At 44.8% G+C, this 22084-nt stretch overlaps 1 protein-coding gene across 1 annotated transcript in view; it reads right to left on the reverse strand.

Annotated features, from left to right (window-relative positions):
• Positions 1-22084, reverse strand: part of shank2b (SH3 and multiple ankyrin repeat domains 2b) — a 618688-nt gene that overhangs the window by 62325 nt on the left and 534279 nt on the right. Inside the window, exon 22 of the mRNA XM_034184578.1 lies at positions 16182-18690. Within this exon, the coding sequence (XP_034040469.1) occupies positions 16182-18690 (2509 nt within the window). The remainder of the gene's footprint in view (positions 1-16181; positions 18691-22084) is intronic.

Genomic DNA, 22084 nt, shown 5'->3' on the forward strand with positions numbered 1-22084 from the left:
CTTGATCCTGGGGCTTAGTCAATCACCTTCTAGACTGATTCACTGTGACCTGTTTCACTGTGCTCCGGGTGCATGTGACACACATGAGTCATGTTATCAAATAGCTGATAGTCTGGAGAAAACATAACACATGCTCATCAGTTGGATGCGTTAGTCTTCTAATTATTAACAATTTTTTTGGGCCACCTTTCCTCTGTTTTGAGAAATAAATACAAAGACACTGACATACACAAAATTTACTTTTGATAGGAAAAAACTGACTTCACTTGTCACTTAGTTTTACCCTTAATGTTTGCAAAAACAAAACCCTAATTTATAAGGGGGATGTCTTTATGCATAAAAATATGGCATAACTGCTGCAAATATACATTTAGTTTTATATACAGCTACTGATGCCCCGTGATTCACCGTCCTCCGGTTTCCCCTACAGTAGCTGGTGCTGTGTACCACAAAAAGTTCCAATCCACCTTAGCTGAAGAAGAAAAATGTTTGACTCATTTAAAACTGAACATGTCGTCTGAACCACAAACTCTAAATGACACCAAAGTTAAATCATGAGTAAACAACCATATTTTATGCCAGAAATGAGGTCCAGGTTGTTAAAAGCGGCATTTCTGCTTTAATTTGGGTTGTCTTATATATACGTGTTTCTTCAGTGATTTTAAACGAGCAGACAGCGGTTGATTCATGAGATATAACATAATGATGCTCAGGCTGAAAGAAATACTGGTAATTTACTCCTCCTCTGTTCTGTATAAAACCTGTGTTGCCTCTCAGCCTAGAGTTGATGTTTTGGTGAAAGAAACTGTATTTCTTCATAATTGATGTAAATAAAGTCCAAGACACATTCAGTGACTTGGAAATGTTCATGTTTCCATCCCCTGACTTGTTTGAAGAAAACTGGCAATAAAACTGATTATTATTTACAAGTATTATCAAGTTTTAGAGTTTTGCTTTCAGTTTGAGTTTGAGGATGACAATTTTAGAAAATTTTATTCTTTATATATTTTCTATTTGTTGCATGTGAAATGACATAAACAAATTAAAATGTGTGAAATATCAACGTTCCAATACTTTTGGAGGGCACTGCATCCTAACCTTATGATGAGTGCAAAATGATTGTGATATTATTACTGTTTTGTTTAAGAATGTTTCATTTTCAGTGTTGCTGCACTTTGTGTGAAATCATAGTCATATCATATGTCATACCGATATGACAATATTGAGATATGATAATGTGGCCATACTGTACAGCCCTACTGTCTCAATATTAATTTACATCTACATTAAAAATGTTTAAAGTGGCAGGGAATTAAGAGGGCTGTAATTAGGGGGTCTGGGGGGTGGAGTCCTGCCAGAAACTGAAAGAGAAAAAAGAAAAGGCGTGTGTGTGTGTGTGTGTGTGTCTGAACGTTTTAGTCGATTGTAGTTTATTGTCTGTGTTGCAACGTTTGTCATTTTATTTAAAGCGGCGATTTGTTTTGAAGTTATTAATTCCGAGCAGACTCTGTCTCAGCAGAGAGCCGCACCGCGTTTAAAGCTGTGACAATGGAACGGAGGACGATTCTCGTTTTGTCGACTGCAACAAGACAAGAGTCCCAGTTAGTGACTTTAATCCACACAAAAGTGACTCATGATATTTTAAGGGCTTTCAGAGGGGTTAAGAAGTGGACTTACCACTTCTGAGGAGCAGCAAATCAAAGAGCCACGAGCCATTGAATCGAAGCATTGCTTTGATTCACACTTCAAACTGGAGTCGCGCTGCAGAAATGGTTGATTACAGACGCTGTATTAAAAATCGTAACGGTCGAAAATAAGCATAACGGTCCAAAATTATAGCGTAACAGGCCGTAACGCAAGTTTGTGCTAGCTAGAACCCTGCTATAGAAGTGCACAAATCTCACCTGAAGCTTTTTTTGCATTTGAAAAAAATGTTCTGATATCCATCACTGCACTGCAGGTTTGCCACTTACTGCCAACAAATAAAAATACAAAATGAGTTTTATGATTTATGCCTTTTTAGCAGGAATTTAAATTATTCACTTATTAGCATGCTGTGCATTAAACTTTGTGGTAAAGTTTACTGTCTTAATTCTGAAATGCTTAGTTAAGGACCTTAACTAAGCATTTAAGGTCAGATCTGTGTACATGGTATTTGATGTAGGAGAGTGATTTGTTAATGGAAGCTACACAGATTGAAGGGTGAGCACCATTTAGTAGCTGACAAGAGGATTTCTTTGAAAAAAAGACAACACCGAATCAATCTTACATTTGACCACGCACAGCGCGCACTAATTTGTAGAGCAGTATACTGTGTTTTGCGATAGGTAGCCAGGTGAGTAAAATAACCACTTTTCAGAAAGTTGCACTTGCTCTTCACATTCAGAGAAATAAACTGTGAATAAATACATCGCAAAAATCACTTGACAGCACGGCTGGGCGAGGTTACCACCAGCGCTCACAGGACAGCACCTCTGCTAAGTGAGCGACACCCGCAGCAGCACCACGTAACTCAAACACATGCCAGAGCAGAGAGAGAGCGCGCTTTGTGGACTGAACCATTTGCCAAGAACGGGAGACGATCAAATTACTGTGTTCTTCTAACTCTGACCCCGGTCGGTGCACAGCCATTTTCAGAGCTCTCCAATGATGTTCAAACAGATTCAGGTCTGGGCTCTGGCTGGGACACTCAAGGACATTTTCAGAGTTGTCCTGAAGCCACTCCTTTGATATCTTAGCTGTGTGCTTAGGGTCATTGTCCTGCTGAAAGATGAAACGTTGCCCAGTCTGAGCTCTAGAGCAGGTTTTCATCCAGGATGTCTCTGTACATTGCTGCATTCATCTTTTCCTCAATCCTGACTATATAATGGCTGAGTGGATCCTTGTCATTTGATTGGTGCTTTGTATGTCGCATGACATGGATTATTCATCCCATTTGTGTTGCATTGCATTTAGAGTGCAAATTGGTTCCATATGTTTGGTACCATTACACTCTGCACACACACATACGCACGCACATACACACGCACACAACGAGCAAGCTCGTGCACACACACACAAAACAAATCCACTGTGTTGTAAGCTGTCTGACATGATTTTTTTTCGCTGAACTGAGGAAATAGTCTTTTTTTTGCTAGTACACACATGCACAAATGCCTTCCTGCTTGTGGGAGCACGCACTGTGCACACGCTCACACAAACCGGGTGGTGCTTAGCTTTAAAATAAACATGGCGGAGCTTGTTTTGCTGTCGTTTGTGTCGCTTCGCCTCGTTGAATGGTATGTTCCAGCTTTCACCTCATACAATATTCGTACCATTGAACTCATAAACATTCATTATTTGTATATTATTGCCACTATTGCTATACTTAAAGCTGCCTTTATTGAAAAATTTATTTGTTCAATAAAACAACTTGTAAGGACAGATAAGTGAGACATGTAATGTCACTCATTCATAATGGCAACAGTTTATTTTTAAACTAAAAAGCCAATTACAGCAATGCAAGAACAAAATCAAAACAAATTTAGCAATGTCCTAATTAGGAAACATTTAAGTAATTTACAGTAGTTTTGCTTTTTCTTCATTAACAGTTCAAATGATGTATCTGTTTATCAACTGCCAAAAAAATAAATAAAATCCCAAAGCACTTTGATATTCAATTAAATGCTTGATTTCTCAAAGAAACTTTGTAAATTCGAAATTGGTGCAGCTTCATTTTACACTCAACAAAAATATAAACGCAACACTTTTGGTTTTGCTCCCATTTTGTATAAGATGAACTCAAAGATCTAAAACTTTTTCCACATACACAATATCACCATTTCCCTCAAATATTGTTCACAAACCAGTCTAAATCTGTGATAGTGAGCACTTCTCCTTTGCTGAGATAATCCATCCCACCTCACAGGTGTGCCATATCAAGATGCTGATTAGACACCATGATTAGTGCACTGGTGTGCCTTAGACTGTCCACAATAAAAGGCCACTCTGAAAGGTGCAGTTTTATCACACAGCACAAAGACACAGATGTCGCAAGATTTGAGGGAGCGTGCAACTGGCATGCTGACAGCAGGAATGTCAACCAGAGCTGTTGCTCGTGTATTGAATGTTCATTTCTCTACCATAAGCGTCTCCAAAGGCCTTTCAGAGAATTTGGCAGTACATCCAACCAGCCTCACAACCGCAAACCACGTGTAACCACACCAGCCCAGGACCTCCACATCCAGCATGTTCATCTCCAAGATCGTCTGAGACCAGCCACTCGGGCAGCTGTTGAAACAATCGGTTTGCATAACCAAAGAATTTCTGCACAAACTGTCAGAAACCGTCTCAGGGAAGCTCATCTGCATGCTCGTCATCCTCATCGGGGTCTCGACCTGACTCCAGTTCGTCGTCGTAACCGACTTGAGTGGGCAAATGCTCACATTCACTGGCGTTTGGTACATTGGAGAGGTGTTCTCTTCACGGATGAATCCTGGTTCACACTGTCCAGGGCAGATGGCGTGTGTGGCGTCGTGTGGGTGAGCGTTTTTCTGATGTCAATGTTGTGGATCGAGTGGCCCATGGTGGCGGTGGGGTTATGGTATGGGCAGGCGTCTGTTATGGACGAAGAACACAGGTGCATTTTATTGATGGCATTTTGAATGCACAGAGATACCGTGACGAGATCCTGAGGCCCATTGTTGTGCCATACATCCAAGAACATCACCTCATGTTGCAGCAGGATAATGCACGGCCCCATGTTGCAAGGATCTGTACACAATTCTTGGAAGCTGAAAATGTCCCAGTTCTTGCATGGCCGGCATACTCACCGGTCACCCATTGAGCATGTTTGGGATGCTCTGGACCGGCGTATACGACAGCGTGTACCAGTTCCTGCCAATATCCAGCAACTTCGCACAGCCATTGAAGAGGAGTGGACCAACATTCCACAGGCCACAACTGACAACCTGATCAACTCTATGCGAAGGAGATGTGTTGCGCTGCATGAGGCAAATGGTGGTCACACCAGATCCTGACTGGTATCCCCCCCAATAAAACAAAACTGCACCTTTCAGAGTGGCTTTTTATTGTGGACAGTCTAAGGCACACCTGTGCACTAATCATGGTGTCTAATCAGCATCTTGATATGGCACACCTGTGAGGTGGGATGGATTATCTCAGCAAAAGAGAAGTGCTCACTATCACAGATTTAGACTGGTTTGTGAACAATATTTGAGGGAAATGGTGATATTGTGTATGTGGAAAAAGTTTTAGATCTTTGAGTTCATCTCATACAAAATGGGAGCAAAGCCAAAAGTGTTGCGTTTATATTTTTGTTGAGTATAGATTCTACTTCCTTTTGTGTTTTGTTATTTTCTGGTTATTTCTGCACTGAGGGATTAATTGTTGAATCATAAAAATGACATTTATCTCCAGCAGTGTGACATGAGCTCCTCTGCAACAGGCGAACATGATGGAGCACAAAGTTTTGGGTTTTCACGACTTCCTGTTCTTAGGCTTTACACAGAGAGCCATGTTTTGCTTGGAGGTAAAACGCAGAAAAACAAAAGGAGGTAACAGCAGCAGGTGGAACCTACCTGTGAAGACGGAGACATGGAGAGGTGAAGGAAGAAGTGAAGGAACGACAGAAGACTGGACAGAATGGAGATGAAGATGGAGAGGCGTGAGCTGAAAATGAGATGAGTACAAGGTGTAAAGGTCAGCAGGGCTGATCTGTGGAAGATGCAAATGAGGGTAACATGACAGTATGTGGCGTGAAGCATGAAGGAGGGCAGTGCGCCAGCAGCTGCTGACCGTCTCGCTTTAATTACCGAGACAGACGCTAGGATGGACTGCTGGATTGCTGCACCTTGGTGATGAGCGATGGGCCTCTTCTTACAAAATGCATGTGACCAGTGAATTATTTATTTGGCATTTTACTTTCCTCTCATACAGACAGAGAAGTGAGTTAAAAAAAAACATGAGCTGGTTCAGATGATGGCTCCATAAACATGTCGTCCCAGCTGTTCCAAATTTGAGTCCTGAACAACCTAGAACACTGTCCCAAAAAACAATGTTAAGGAATGTGGCCGCCAATCCTCCCTGTGAGCAATACTGACTGATGGCAGTGATCGACCAGTAGTAAAAAAATATAATTTATTAGGTTGACCCAACACCAGTGTTGCTTGAAGTATCATTTTTTGGTCACATGCCACTGATCCTGGTGCAGCTCGCCAGTCAACCGCCAAGCTGCTTTTCAGTGCTACAGAGTCTGGGCTATATTTTATTAGGTTTGTTTGATATTAATAGCGGAACATAATCTCTTTCACCATCCTACAGCAGGGGGAAGCAGTGAGAAAACATGCAGTTAGAAGCAATCGAAAGATCCAAGTTTCTGTCAACTCAGTCTTTCTCCTCAAGGTGCCATACTGTTAAAAAAACTTCCTCTTTAATGGCTTCTTTTTACCGTTAAATATGTTCAAGGTGCACGAATGCTTACTTTTGTATCTGTGCATGTAGAAATTACCCTGTTATATGTCAAATTTAGACCTCCAACATTTTTACACTTCCATGATCTGTCATAGAAATCCAAATCCAGACTCCTCCTTTCCCCATCTGTCACACCTACTTTGACCATGTTTACAGTCAGTAAACATGGTCATTGACACACTCACTGAGCTGGATTACACTATGAAAAATGCCACCTGAGCTGGATTACACTGTGTGACACATCCACTGAGCTGGATTACACTGTGACATGCTCACTGAGCTGGATTACACTGTGAGACATATCCACTGAGCTGAATTAAACTGTGTGATACACCCACTGATCTGGATTACACTGTGTGACATATCCACTGACCTGGATTACACTGTGTGACACATCCACTGAGCTGGATTACACTGTGACATGCTCACTGAGCTAGATTACACTGTGAGACATATCCACTGAGCTGAATTAAACTGTGTGATACACCCACTGATCTGGATTACACTGTGTGACACATCCACTGACCTGGATTACACTGTGTGACACATCCACTGAGCTGGATTACACTGTGACATGCTCACTGAGCTGGATTACACTGTGAGACATATCCACTGAGCTGAATTAAACTGTGTGATACACCCACTGATCTGGATTACAACATGAGATGCTCCCACTGATTTGAAATACGAGGTCTATTAGAAAAGTATCCGACCTTATTATTTTTTTCAAAAACCATATGGATTTGAATCATGTGTGATTGCGTCAGACAAGCTTGAACCCTCGTGCACATGCGTGAGTTTTTCCATGCCTGTCGGTTGCGTCATTCACCTGTGAGCAGGCTTTGAGTGAGGAGTGGTCCACCCCCTCGGTGGATTTTCATTGCCAGGAAATGGCGGAATGATTTGGGCTTTTTTTCCATCAGAATTTTTTCAGAAACTGTTAGAGACTGGCAGCTGGAAGCCATTAGAAATATTTATCTGGCTTTCGGTGAAAATGTTACGGGCTTGGTAGAGAATAAGGAGTGTTACTGTCGCTTTAAGGCCGGCCCCCAGTGGCTGTGGGGCGCGCTGCGCTCTGAAGCTGCCATCGACAGGCTGAACGACCATTTCATTTCTAAACGGATGGCTGTCTGGATCCGTGACCATCGTGTGCCATTTCTCTCATTATCACAAGAGCTGGACATCAACCATTTTCCGGCAGATTTCACTTTTAGCAAGAGATTTTGTCATGGAAAGCCGAGCGGAGGCTTCGCGTGTCACGATGGATTCGCTACTGGAGCGAGACAAAGCCACCTCCGTTTTGGTCTAACAGGACGGCTTTGAGATGGCGTTCAGACAGCTGTCGGTGGTTTTTCCATTGAGTGATTATCCGAGAAATTGTGGATGTGCCTGGACATACCAGAACATGTCCCGTGAGGCTTCATCACGGCGTTGCTTTGCGCCATGCGGCACCGCCATGACGCGCGGAATTCCTCTGCACATCTGTCTCAATGTGCCGAAAAAGTGCTGATGTCCACGTCTTTTCACAATTCCTGTGCTAGTCAGACAACGTCCCTGATAAAACACAGCGTCCAGTTTGGAAATGAACGGCACATTCCACTGTTACAGGAGTTTTTGTCATGGAAAGAGGAGCGGAGGCTTTGCGCGTCACTGCGGTGCCGCATGGCGCACAGCAACGCTGTGATGAAGCCTCATGGAACATGTTCTGGCATGTCCAGGCATATCCACAATTTCTCGGATAATCACTCGATGGAAAAACCACCGACAGCTGTCTGAACGCCATCTCAAAGCCGTCCTGTGAGACCAAAACGGAGGTGGTTTTGTCTCGCTCCAGTAGCGAATCCATTGTGACGCGTGAAGCCTCCGCTTGGCTTTCCTGACAAAATCTCTTGTTAAAAGTGAAATCTGCCGGAAAATGGTTGATGTCCAGCTCTTGTGATAACCAGAGAAATGGCACACGATGGTCACGGATCCAGACAGCCATCCGTTTAGAAATGAAATGGTCATTCAGCCTGTCGATGGCAGCTTCGGAGCGCGGCGCACCCCACAGCCACTGGGGGCCATCCTTAAAGCGACAGTAACACTCCTTATTCTCTACCAAGCCCGTAACATTTTCACCGAAAGCCAGATAAATTTTTCTAATGGTTTCCAGCTGCCAGTCTCTAACAGTTTCTGAAAAAATTCTGATGGAAAAAAAGCCCAAATCATTCCGCCATTTCCTGACAATGAAAATCCGCCGAGGGGGTGGACCACTCCTCACTGAAATCCTGCTCACAGGTGAATGACGCAACCGACAGGCGTGGAAAAACTCACGCATGCGCACGAGGGTTCAAGCTTGTCTGACGCAATCACACGTGATTCAAATCCATATGGTTTTTGAAAAAAATAATAAGGTCGGATACTTTTCTAATAGACCTCGTACAGTGTGTGACAGCCCATTGAGCTGGATTAAATTGTTTTTTCCCACTGTTTTTGCATTGTGAGACACGCCCACATGGAGGAAGTCAGGTTCAGAGATGGGTAACACCAGCTTCAATGAGTAAAAGTCCTACCATTTACTGATTATCTAGTCTGCCTCTCTAGAGTTAAAGTAGTTAGAATCAGATGGTTTAATAAGTGGATAGAACTAATATGTGGGAGGACTTTTATTCACTGAACCCGGGGTTACCCTACTCTGGGCAGGATACACCAGGATACTAAAGACTTTGACTTTCATGCAACTGCAAAGGTACTGGCAGCTCCAAACACCTCTGTTTAGAGACCCCATGACTTCAAAAGGTGTTCCCAAGCATCTCTTAATCTCAAAGGCCCAGTACCTACACCACATATATCTTTAATAAAAATAATACAATTCTTTGTAAATCAGAATATCTATCTATCTATCTAGCTCAATAATGATGATAGCCTTGCTTGCTGGCCACAGAAATTGTGCTACAGGAGTTTGTGATAACATGGTAGCGTGCTATACATTATTTGACCAGCAGATGTCAAAATAAATTATGACCAATTAATTAATTGAGTAATATTAAAGAAGATGGAAGTTTTTATCTTTCTTTGCCTCAACACACTAATAACTGAGTTTCTAATGAGCTGTGAAATGAGGCCTCAAGTAATGATGCTTTTGGTGAAGCAGTTGGCTGGGAGGCTTGTTGAACTTTTACAGTGTTGGATCACCATGCAAAATTACATCTACAAGCATACACTCCATTTGCAGTTTGATAAATATGCAACTATATGTGCTTTTCACACCTTTCTACAGGAGGAGCATCCTAAAGAGCCTTAACTGGACTAAGCGGTTGAAGATGAGTAAGTGTATATATATCATTTAGGACTGAATTAGCTGATATTAATTTGCACTAAGAAGGGGCAGGATTGCTTTCTAATTACTGACAGATTTTCCATATCTTTCTTCAGGAGTTCCATACTTTTTCCTGTGTTATTGCACAATATTTCACATAATTTATGGCCATCTATGGTTTGATTTATTTGTATGTGTGGATTACTTGGGTTATTACTGACATCTAGTGAAAGATTCATGTCAGTAGCACCTTTAGAAATATATTCACTGCAAATAATGGAGACATGTTCAATAACACTGATCGACACGATTTTTATTGCATGGAGTTTTTCAGTGGATTTTTGGGTAATTTGGCGGTGCTGAATTCGAATCTGGTGTTAGTTTTTGCCAATCATGTCACGTTTTTGAGATATGAAAACATATTTTGCGTATCAAGCATTGAAGCAAAAGCTGCAGTTTAGCCAACCTCTTCTGCTATGAAGCTGTGAGTATATATATATATATATATATATATATACATATGGAGGAGCAGAGGATGGACTCGATGATGGCCGTGTAGAACTGCACCATCAGCTGGACAGACAGCTTGGCCTTCTTCAGCTGCCGCAGGAAGTACATCCTCTGCTGGGCCTTCTTGATGAGGGAGCTGATGGTTGACTCCCACTTGAGGTCCTGGGTGATGGTGGTGCCGAGGAAGCGGTGACAGTCCACAGTGGTGATGGGGCTGTTGGTGAGGGCGAGGGAGGGCGGGGGGGCTGTGGCTTTCCTGAAGTCCACGATCATCTCCACTGTTTTCTGGGCGTTGAGCTCCAAGTTGTTGCTGCTGCACCAGGTCACCAGCCGGTCCACCTCCCTCCTGTAGGCGGACTCATCCCCATCCGAAATGAGTCCGATGAGGGTGGTGTCGTCCGCAAACTTGATGAGCTTTACAGAGTCGTGGCTGGAGGTGCAGCAGTTAGTGTAGAGGGAGAAGAGCAGAGGGGAAAGGACACAGCCCTGTGGAGATCCTGTGCTGAGAGCCCGAGTGTTCGAGACATTTTTTCCCAGCCTCACACGCTGACTCCGGTCCGTCAGGAAGTCTGTGATCCACCTGCAGGTGGAGTTGGGCACGTGGAGCAGAGAAAGCTTGTCCTGGAGCAAAGCTGGAAGGATGGTGTTGAATGCAGAGCTGAAGTCCACAAACAGGATCCTAGCATAGGTTCCTGGGGAGTCCAGGTGCTGCAGGATGGAGTGCAGGGCCAGGTTTATGGCGTCATCTACAGACCTGTTGGCTCTGTAGGCAAACTGCAGGGGGTCCAGGAGGGAGTCGGTGATGGACTTCAGGTGGGATAAAACCAGGCGTTCGAAGGTCTTCATGACTACAGACGTGAGAGCCACAGGACGGTAGTCATTAAGTCCAGTGACGCGTGGTTTCTTGGGGACTGGAACTATGATTGAGGACTTGAAACAGACGGGAACATGGCATGACTCCAGGGAGGTGTTGAAGATCCCCGTGAAGACTGGGGCCAGCTCATCAGCGCAGTGTCTCAGGGTGGCAGGAGAGACACAGTCTGGGCCCGGGGCCTTACATGGATTCAGCCTTTTGAAATGTCTCCTCATGTCCTCCTCTTGGACCGAGAGGGCAACAGGGGGAGTGGGGAGGGCAGCAGTGAGAGGGGGGAGGTCCAGAGGGTTTGAGTATCCAGTTGTGTTGGGGGTGGGGAGGTGTGAGTCCTTGTATTCAAAGCGTGAATAGAAGACGTTCAGGTCGTTGGCCAGCTTCAGGTCGTCAACAGAACGAGGTGCTTTGGGCTTGTAGTTCATGATCTCTTTCAACCCCCTCCACACAGAGGCCGAGTCATTGGCAGAGAACCTTTGCTGCAGATGTGAGCTGTACATGGATTTAGCCTTTGCCACCTCCTTGCTAAATCTAAAAAGACGTTCAGGTCGTTGGCCAGCTTCAGGTCGTCAACAGAACGAGGTGCTTTGGGCTTGTAGTTCATGATCTCTTTCAACCCCCTCCACACAGAGGCCGAGTCATTGGCAGAGAACCTTTGCTGCAGACGTGAGCTGTACATGGATTTAGCCTTTGTAACCTCCTTGCTAAATCTGTACTTTGCACCTCTATAGCTGTCTCCTTCTCTGAAAGCCACCTCTTTCTGCTGACGGAGCTGCTGGAGTTTAGCTGTGAACCAGGGCTTTTCATTGTTATATCTCACCCTGGTACGCTGTTGGATGATGCTGTCTTCACAGAAATGAATATATGATGTCACAGTGTCTGTGTAGTCATCTAGACTGTCTGTTGAAGCCTCAAACATATCCCAATCCGTGGTGGCCAAGCACGCACGTAGCTCCTCTATAGCTTCATTGCTCCACACTTTAGACGTCCTCACAACAGGTTTAGAGAGTTTAAGTCTCTGTCTGTACGTGGGGATCAAGTGGACCATCACGTGATCTGAGAGTTCCAAAGCTGCATGGGCCACCGCGCGGTAGGCGCCGATCACTGTCGTGTAACAATGATCTAACGTGCTCCCTTCTCTGGTCGGGCATTTAACAAACTGTTTGTATTTTGGTAATTCCTGACTGAGATTCCCTTTGTTAAAATCACCAAGAATTATAACAAGAGAGTCCGGAAAGTCTCTCTCCACGCTCATAATCTGATCCGCGAGCGCGCGCTCGGCCTCGTGCACGTTCGCGCTCGGTGGAATATACACAGAGCAAAGTATGAAAGAGTTAAACTCACGTGGAGAGTAGAACGGTCTGCAGTTTATGAGGAGATATTCCAGAGAGGGACAGCAGTGTTGGGAGATCACAGTCACATCGGAGCACCAGGTGTTGTTGATATAGAAGCAGAGTCCTCCACCTCTTGTTTTTCCACCAGAGAGTGCTCGGTCTCTGTCTGCGCGGAGGAGTCAGAATCCCTCTAGTTGGAGCGCGCAGTCCGGTGTCTGTGCATTTAACCACGTCTCCGTGAAGCACAGTACACAAGATGAGGAGAAATCTCTATTCTTCTTCATCAGCAGTGACAGCTCATCCATCTTGTTGTGGAGTGAGCGGACGTTGGAGAGAAATATCCCAGGTAGGGGCGTGCGCGTGCCCCTTCGTCTGAGGCACACGAGAGCTCCAGCTCGTTTTCCTCTCTGCCGTCGTCTCACTTTTTTGGCCAAAAAGTGAACCAGTTCAGCTGCAGGCACTAAAAAAACTGGCGTAATGTCCGTGGGTGTTGATGATTTGATGTTTAGAAGCTCCTCGCGGGTGTAGGGACACAATGACACGCGATTCACGCACAAAAACAGACAAAACAGGGAGCACCAGAATACCAGGGCGCCTTCACGTGGCGCCATCTTGGAAGGGAAAAAATGACGTCATTTGTTTACGCATAGCGGGCGGGTATAGCCAGGTACCGTCGACGTAAATCTGCGATACTGGCCCAGCAACGCCCTGGTAAAGTGATAATAATATTGAATAACTAATATTTTGCTATATTTTCCAGTATTTCTTTTTCTTTCTTTTTTATTTTTATTTTTTTGATAACTCTCACATCCGAGGGGGCGGGATTGATGACGTGAGGGGGCGTCGCCCCCAAACGCCCCCTCGTGGCGCCGGGTCCGTCACACCACAACAAATATGTGATTAAAAAACATAAGCCCCTCTCACACAGAAGGCATGTGCGTGATATGTTGTGGCAACCACTGGCATGTCATACTTTCCAGCACTGCTTATGCGAGGCATGTAACTGGTGTGTGTGTGTGCATGCCGTACAGTGGCATCTATTGTAGCATGTAAAAAACCTGGGTGTCATCCAGGCCCGGCGCCAGAAAAAAAAATATTAAGGGGGCGATGAGTTTATCACAGGGGGCGGGGTCGCCCCCCCAACCCCCCCCAAAAAAAGTGTGCACCGGCGGCTACCTGCCTCTGAGCGTGCGTAATGAATTGGGTGCGCTCCTAGAAAGCTCATGTATTTAGGCTACACCGTTGTAAGAGACTGACTAAGAGTAAAGAGTGATGACAGTATTTTTTTAATTATTATTTGAACGTATAGACCCTCGGTCAAGTGATCTCCTGCATACCACAAAACCAAACCAACAACTGATCTGAGAAACGACACGAGACAGTAGATTAATCCCACATACAGCCCTCCATCACAAGCACAAACACAGTGCAATTGGGTCAAAGATAAAACGGGTCAAAGATAAACCTTTCATGTAGATATACAGTGGTCCCTGTATAGCCCGCAATAGGCGAAATCCGCGAAGTAGCCAGCGTTATTTTTTACAATTATTATAGACATTTTAAGGCTGTAAAACCCCTCACTACACACTTTATACACTTTTCTCAAACAGGCATTAACATTTTCTCACTTTTCTCTCGTGTGTAAACACTCTCAAAGTTCAAACCTTAGTAGAAAAATAAGACCAACCTGTTTTCAGGCCCAAACATTTGTTTGAGAAATAAAAATAGAATGTTTTCCTATAAATAATAATTATGATAGCTTTTAGAGCTAACAAATTTAATTTTAACGATCAACCTACGAGGTTGGACACATAAGAAATTATTAATAGTGACTGACCAGTATTTCACAGTTCCTCTGATCGTGCCTCTTCGTCGTGGTGCCGCGTCTTTTTCCACTGAGTCACACCTTTCTGCAGGTGTCTTTTACGGAGTGAAGAACACAGTTATGGGTAGTTGTTGGTGCTCTTTTTTCTTCTGGGTGAGAAGATTCTTATAAACAGACACGCAGAACACAATTGCGCATACTCTCCCTTCGCGGTGCACAATGCGCTGTAAAAAAAAAAAAAAAAAAAAAAAAAGCATGCAAAATTGGACTAAAAAAATCTGCGAAACTGTGAGGCGCTATATTTTCCAGTATTTCTTTTTCTTTCTTTTTTATTTTTATTTTTGATAACTCTCACATCCGAGGGGGCGAGGCTGATGACGTGAGGGGGCGTCGCCCCCAAATGCCCCCTCGTGGCGCCGGGTCCGGTGTCATCTGCTGCTTCCTGGCAAATGTTTTATGAACTTTGTTTTTTGTTTCCATTTGATCATAGCCTTGAAGTTTCTAAACAGGTAGTGTGCTTGTACAATGTACACCCATGTTTGAATCCCACTTGTGGTGCCTGTTTGTGCCCTTGGACAAGGCAGTTCATCGCTCTGTCTCAGTCCACTAGGCTGTAAAATGGGTACGGGGCTTGGAGGCAATGTACCTTATGATGGACTAGCATCCCATCCAGGTGGAGTTGTGGACTCCCGTCCACTTTATGCCACGGAAACTGAAAATAAGCACCAGCCTGAAGGGCCTCAGGTCCTATAAGGACTTACTTACACAGGCAGCATGTGCATGGCATATGAGGAGCAACCGTGCGACAAGTGAAGTTGAGGGTGTGGCTCACCACACCTGCTGAGTGTCGGAAACTGTGTGGCATTGTGTAACGTGTTTGTGATGAGTAGTAGCGTGATTGTGACAGACAGTGGTGACTTTGGTGACGAGTGTTACATGAACCTCTAAACACAACGCAGACGCCTGCTGTGTGCTGTGTGAGAGCGGCTATAACACTCAAAATGTTAATTAAGAAGGCTACCAAACCCAGGAATGTTTCATGTTTGTGCAACCCGATTTTAACTGCAATCAACTTAACCAAAAAGGCAAAAGAAAGGTGGTGAAATAAAACCCTTTGCTCCATAGTAATGGTAGCCAGTAATGTTCTGACATGGAGCATCCATATCATGGTTATCAAAAACAAGCTAAGTTACCCATTCTACACATGGGTAATAGAGAAGAACTTTAGCTATATCACTGTATATTTCATGTCACTTTATTTAAGGTGTAGTAAGTTGCATTGCATTGTGTGTATGCTGTCATCATTAATTTTCATCGAGCAATTTGTGACATTCATGAGACTTGAAGTGAATGATGATAAAAGGTGGTCGCATGTCATATCACTACAATGCTCTGGCATGCCATACACAGCAGGTACATTTCAATTGGAAAAATGCATGCCTTGACTTGCATGCGTTTGGATTGTAATTAAAGTGTACCCTAGCCAGCCGTGACTATATAGTAAGTAAATTGTGATGCTTGCTACTTGACCTGAGTACCATGTGAACTGCGACAATAAGGGCTCCAGTGAGCGGGTTGTGATCTAATATATAAGGCTGACCGTGTGTGTGTGTGTGTGTGTGTGTTTGTGCACATACGCTTTCAACCTAAGGACCGTAGTGACCTCCCCCTTGATGCCTCCAGTTACCATAGCAAGTTTGGTGTCAGTTGCTTAATTACTGTGGCTGTTCACCCCGAACTCAAATCGTGCCACATACATACATAGATTGCCTTTTTTAATATATATTTAGTTTAGATAAGGAAAGTAAAATTCAAATAAAAAAGCAGAAACTTTTAAAACAAAGAAACAAACAAACAAACAAAATTCTCACGTACCTTGTTCCAAAGGTGCCCCTGGTCCCGGTGGGGGAGCCAAGACTTTCTCCGGGCCGGGGCGGCCTGTCACGGTTAATGTGCTGCAGAATGGAGCTCAGCTCTGTGATAACAGTGTTCTTGGTATCTGGTGTGGACGGGGGGCTCCGTAGCTCTGGGGCTTGATCACCCCACAGCTTGGATGTCCTTTGAGTAGAAGTTCTAGGAGGCTCAGAGGATGAAGGAGGTGGGGCCTTGGGCGGTGGCCCATATGACTCTGGGGGCTCCTCAATGAGGGCATCATGATAAAGTGACGTTCTGTTGATGACAGACTTGCCTTTGGGTTTGGGTGGGACAGGGGGCCGATCCGCCAGAAATGCATGCCCATCCGCCGTGGTGTAGAGGCTCTCCAGCACACTGTCGCAGAAGCCTCCCTCTGATGACAGTGTGGAAATGCTGGAAACGGTGCTGGTGGTCTCCATGTGCTGAGGATCCCCACTGCTGCGACTGTCCACTTCTTCAATGCCTGAATCACCCACCCCTGATTCTGGGTCAGGAGGAGGAGGTGGATAGAGAGGAGGCATGTTGTTTGCCATCCGTTTGTGCTGATCAATTACAGGTGGTGGAGCATGAGTGTGATAGGGAGGTAGAGCAGGACCCCCATTACGTCTCTGCTGCTGAATTAACTCTGCAATTGCACTTGCTTGATCATCAGAAATGTCAATACTGTTGGCAAACTCCAACGGTGGGGGAAGGGGTTCTGAAAAATCAAAGTCCTCATCAACATCAACTGAGGCCAAAGGAGGAGGGGGAATGCGAAAGGGGAGTTTTACTGGCTCATCCATGGACTCCATTAAGGGAATACTCCTTCTCCGTGATGATGGAGGCTGGGAATTGGAAGAAAGGGTAGAAGTACTGAAAGGCTCTACTTGATTGGGATCTTTCAGCTCTGATGGCTTGTTACTGTCCTGCCCTTCAACCTCTGGGGAGTTATGGTTGACCTTGTTGTTTGGTTCTGTGCTGGTGTGGACCATCAGCAGGCCAGCTGACTTGGGTTGTGAAGGATCTGAGACATCTGCAGGTGCACTTTTTCTTTCCTCAACTGTTTGATGTTGCCTTTCTGCTCTATCTGATTCATATTTGTGCTCTGTTACTTGCCTCCGCAGGCCACCTCGACTAGGTCTTCCCATGGTTGCTGTTGTGATTGCAGCAAAACTGGTCTCTATGCCGGAGCGTAGTTTGGTGTCAATAAACAGCGGTTGGTTGAGGTCTGGTTTGTGGCTTGGCTGCACAGGTAGGGACTGAGTCTCATGCTTGAGTGTTTGTTGAACCTGAGGAGACGTTTGTGTCTGATTTTGAGGATGATTTTGCTGCTCCTTCATGGCGCGGTCACGGGCTGCCAGGGCCAGAGCTAGTGGTGAATTAGGGTCCAAGGGTTTGCCGGTGACAGGGTGGAGGTAGGTGCCATTGGCCCTGTAGTGGCTCTTAGGTGGAGTAGCTGGGAGACTAACTGGGCTGTCAAAGTTGGGACACTGTCCTGTTCTGGTGTTTAGTGGCTCCCGAACCACTGTAGGCTCAGGGGTGTTGAAATCTGTCATGTTGCCACTTCCACCCCCAACAGGAGGCCCAAGCCCTTCTGCAGGAAGGGGAGCCATTATCCTTTGAAGCCGTTCATCACTACTAAACATACCTTCATCAATGGACTTGGACTGTCGAAGGCGTGGGGTGGGTGTGGGACCCGTTATATCATCGTCTCCCATGTCCATTGACTGGAAGGCAATTGAGTTCTTTTTTGCTTCTAACCGCTTCTCCCGGTCCCGTACAGCTCCAGCAATAGCTGCAGCAAAGGGGTTGTTGAGAGCCATTGGATCTTCAGGCCGCAAACCACCACTTCCAGTAACAGTTGGTGTGAGAGGTGGGTGTTCAGGAGTGGTGGGCTCAATTTCCATACTGCTACCCTGGCTACTCTTGCCACTGCTGCTGGTGGAAGGCTCCTTGATGATAATGGTTGGAATGGGTATGGAGGAGCATGTTCGCTCTACAGGTGTAGTTGGCATGGAAACTGGGCCTGAAGGGCTTGCTGGCATGTTACACGTTTTTTCAGGGCTGTCCTCAACATTGGACTGCTTTACTAGCATGCCCTTCCTGCGAGCTGGTTTTGCTGGTACATACAGTGTCTTATTACCCACTTCAGAGTAAGGGTTTTCAGGCACCGGTGTGCGCCCTCGAGTACGCATGCTGTCAAACTGCTCTGAGCTTTGGCGAAAGTAGCCACGCCTTAATGTACCTACGTCTGTAGTTCGACTAATGGTTGTAACTGCATTCGCAGGTGAGTTTTGAGTGAAGCTGGGGTGCGTGGTGCTGTAGGTCTTGGCTGTAGGGCTACTGGTGGAGTTGTAGGCAGCAGGCGGTGAAGGGGGTGAAATGGCTGGAGGAGGAGGGATGTCCTCTGAAGTGTCAGGCATAGAGAGGCTGCGGGAAAACTTGAGTAGAGGGGGAGTGAGGAATCCCTGCTTCTCATCCTCTGTTGTACCTGTGAGGAACGAAGCAGAGTGAAGCAGACATTCATATACGTCATTTCCCGCATACCTTCTCTTTTCTGATAATAATGTCTTACATACTGCTCTAAATGGTAACTTTAACTAGAAGTGATTTCACAGATGGACACTGTTCATTAACAGCAGTCAATGAGAAAGGGGTGATTGAATTTGGGGCATGTTAGCTTGGTTGCACAACAGGTGATTTCTGAAATGAAAGTTGCTGGAGTGAGCAGCTTGATCAATGAATGGTCAAATGGAGATGAGGAGGTGTAAATATCCTCCAGATGAAAAAACAGTTTTGTATTTGTATTTTTTGTTGGTGATTTTTTTTCTATTTCTGGGTGAGCTCTGTCTGGCATGATGCACCAGCGTCATGAAAGAAAGTGAAAATTTCTGAAAGCCCAGTGCAGAAGCAGCCACATCTGTGTCCATGTGAAATGAACATGAAGCCCGACTTCTTCTTTTGACCTTACAGCATGTGGTGACATTTAGAAAGAAAAGTAACTGGACGACCAGCAGGAGACGAGCCGACAGTACACAGCTTTCCCTTCAGGAACCCTCTGATCAAAGCTTTTGGATTTGCTTTTGTTTTGTTATTGATGCCCTTCTTTGGGTTTTTAGAGTGAATTAGGAGAGCGATTGGCTTGTTCAAGACCTTTTTGTTTTCCAGAAGTGACCTACTCTCCGGTGCTACAGTTGGCTATTAAGTAGTGCAATTACTGCAAAAAGGTCTTTTTGTTGCAATAATGACACTGCGAGCAGAGGCTGTGAGTAACAAAAGACTGCATGACATGCCTCCAATTCAGCATCAAGAATACTGAAATCGTTTTCAGCATATGCTTAATGACCTCCAATATTAATGACTTTGCTGACTGGCTCATTCTAATGTATCTGTAATTAGCTTTAATATTGTATTGAGTGCACAGAACAAGTCCTCTGAGCATTAATAGCACATTATGGCAAGCTAACGGCACTTCTTAGTGCAATTAACACAACTTTTTTATTATTTTGTGTAATAGCTATGACATGCGTCACCTGCACATAGTGCATTTCTGCAGAAATTTAAAACCCACCCTAAAGGACAAGAGCTTGAACGTTACCATCACACAAATTACCATAACTTACCAAATCCTATGTGGACATTCATACACTGTTACATGCACGCACGTAATGACTAACCTTTGTTTACTTACGCCGGCTGCTCGCTGCACAGTGATGCAATGCGCCTGTGCCCAATCAATGTAGCGCAATACCATATCAACATACCACAGAAGTATATTTTAGAGGAACTGCGGAACGCAGCACATGTTCAACATGTGTGTCTGTATCAGTGTGGTGACATGTGCAGGATGTGTGCACTGCGTGCAGCGCTGCACAGGTCTCCGCACCAGATGTAGGGCTCCGCTTTGAGAGAGAAATGTAATACAAAAAAAATAAAAAATCCCCAACAATTGTGTTCACAAAAGATGCAATTATTTCATACTTTTGATTAATTTTCAGGCATATTTTGTCTGTGATGCACCAAATGGAAGAGTGTGCACAAAGACCTGAGACAGAAAGTTGCACCCTCTATGACAGATGTTATTAATGCATGTTTATGTGAATAATAAACTCCAATAAATAACTTGAGCACATCATAGATTTTGTTTGCCCAGAGAAAAAAGTGCACATGAGCACTGGCATATGCACAAAGTAATCAAACCCCTGGAAGGATTTGTGTTGTATGCAGGCAACAGCAGTTTTGATATTCTTCTGTGGAGCTCCATGTGTATGTCCTACAGGCTACAAAATATTGGTTTATTAAAGCTGCTCTCCACCTCAGATGTCTTCATTATTGGCCTCTACTGGTGGTTGGCTCTCACTGCGGTATTGTATCACTTCCTGTTCCGGAGCACAGCGGTGTTTTTCTGTATCTGTTAGCTGTTTAATCTGCGCAGTTAGATTGATCTAGTTATCTAGATTACGATTTGTTTCCCAGTGTAATCTTTACGTGCCTTAACTAAAGCACTCCTTCTGCTGAATCACCTCTAAATTATTTACACATTATTCACTTTGCGTGTTTTTAGGAATCCGCTAGCTTAGCGTAGCTACTAGCTCTTAGCCGATTTAGCATGGCGGCTTCTCCTGTCTCTCCCGCACTTTTCTGCTCTGGGTGTGAAATGTTTAGTTATTCCTCGGCCTCCTTTAGCAGTAATGGTACTTGTAATAAGTGTAGCTTATTCGTAGCTTTGGAGGCCAGGCTGGGCGAATTGGAGACTCGGCTCCGCACCGTGGAAAATTCTACAGCTAGCCAGGCCCCTGTAGTCGGTGCGGACCAAGGTAGCTTAGCCGCCGTTAGTTCCCCCCTGGCAGATCCCGAGCAGCCGGGAAAGCAGGCTGACTGGGTGACTGTGAGGAGGAAGCGTAGCCCTAAACAGAAGCCCCGTGTACACCGTCAACCCGTTCACATCTCTAACCGTTTTTCCCCACTCGACGACACACCCGCCGAGGATCAAACTCTGGTTATTGGCGACTCTGTTTTGAGAAATGTGAAGTTAGCGACACCAGCAACCATAGTCAATTGTCTTCCGGGGGCCAGAGCAGGCGACACTGAAGGAAATTTGAAACTGCTGGTTAAGGCTAAGCGTAAATTTGGTAAGATTGTAATTCACGTCGGCAGTAATGACACCCGGTTACGCCAATCGGAGGTCACTAAAATTAACATTAAATCGGTGTGTAACTTTGCAAAAACAATGTCGGACTCTGTAGTTTTCTCTGGGCCCCTCCCCAATCAGACCGGGAGTGACATGTTTAGCCGCATGTTCTCCTTGAATTGCTGGCTGTCTGAGTGGTGTCCAAAAAATGAGGTGGGCTTCATAGATAATTGGCAAAGCTTCTGGGGAAAACCTGGTCTTGTTAGGAGAGACGGCATCCATCCCACTTTGGATGGAGCAGCTCTCATTTCTAGAAATCTGGCTAATTTTCTTAAATCCTCCAAACCGTGACTATCCAGGGTTGGGACCAGGAAGCAGAGTTGTAGTCTTACACACCTCTCTGCAGCTTCACTCCCCCTGCCATCCCCTCATTACCCCATCCCCGTAGAGACGGTGCCTGCTCCCAGACTACCAATAACCAGCAAAAATCTATTTAAGCATAAAAATTCAAAAAGAAAAAATAATATAGCACCTTCTACTGCACCACAGACTAAAACAGTTAAATGTGGTCTATTAAACATTAGGTCTCTCTCTTCTAAGTCCCTGTTGGTAAATGATATAATAATTGATCAACATATTGATTTATTCTGCCTAACAGAAACCTGGTTACAGCAGGATGAATATGTTAGTTTAAATGAGTCAACACCCCCGAGTCACACTAACTGTCAGAATGCTCGTAGCACGGGCCGGGGCG

The sequence above is a fragment of the Thalassophryne amazonica genome, chromosome 2 (assembly GCF_902500255.1).
Source record: "Thalassophryne amazonica chromosome 2, fThaAma1.1, whole genome shotgun sequence".
Lineage (NCBI taxonomy): Eukaryota > Metazoa > Chordata > Actinopteri > Batrachoidiformes > Batrachoididae > Thalassophryne > Thalassophryne amazonica.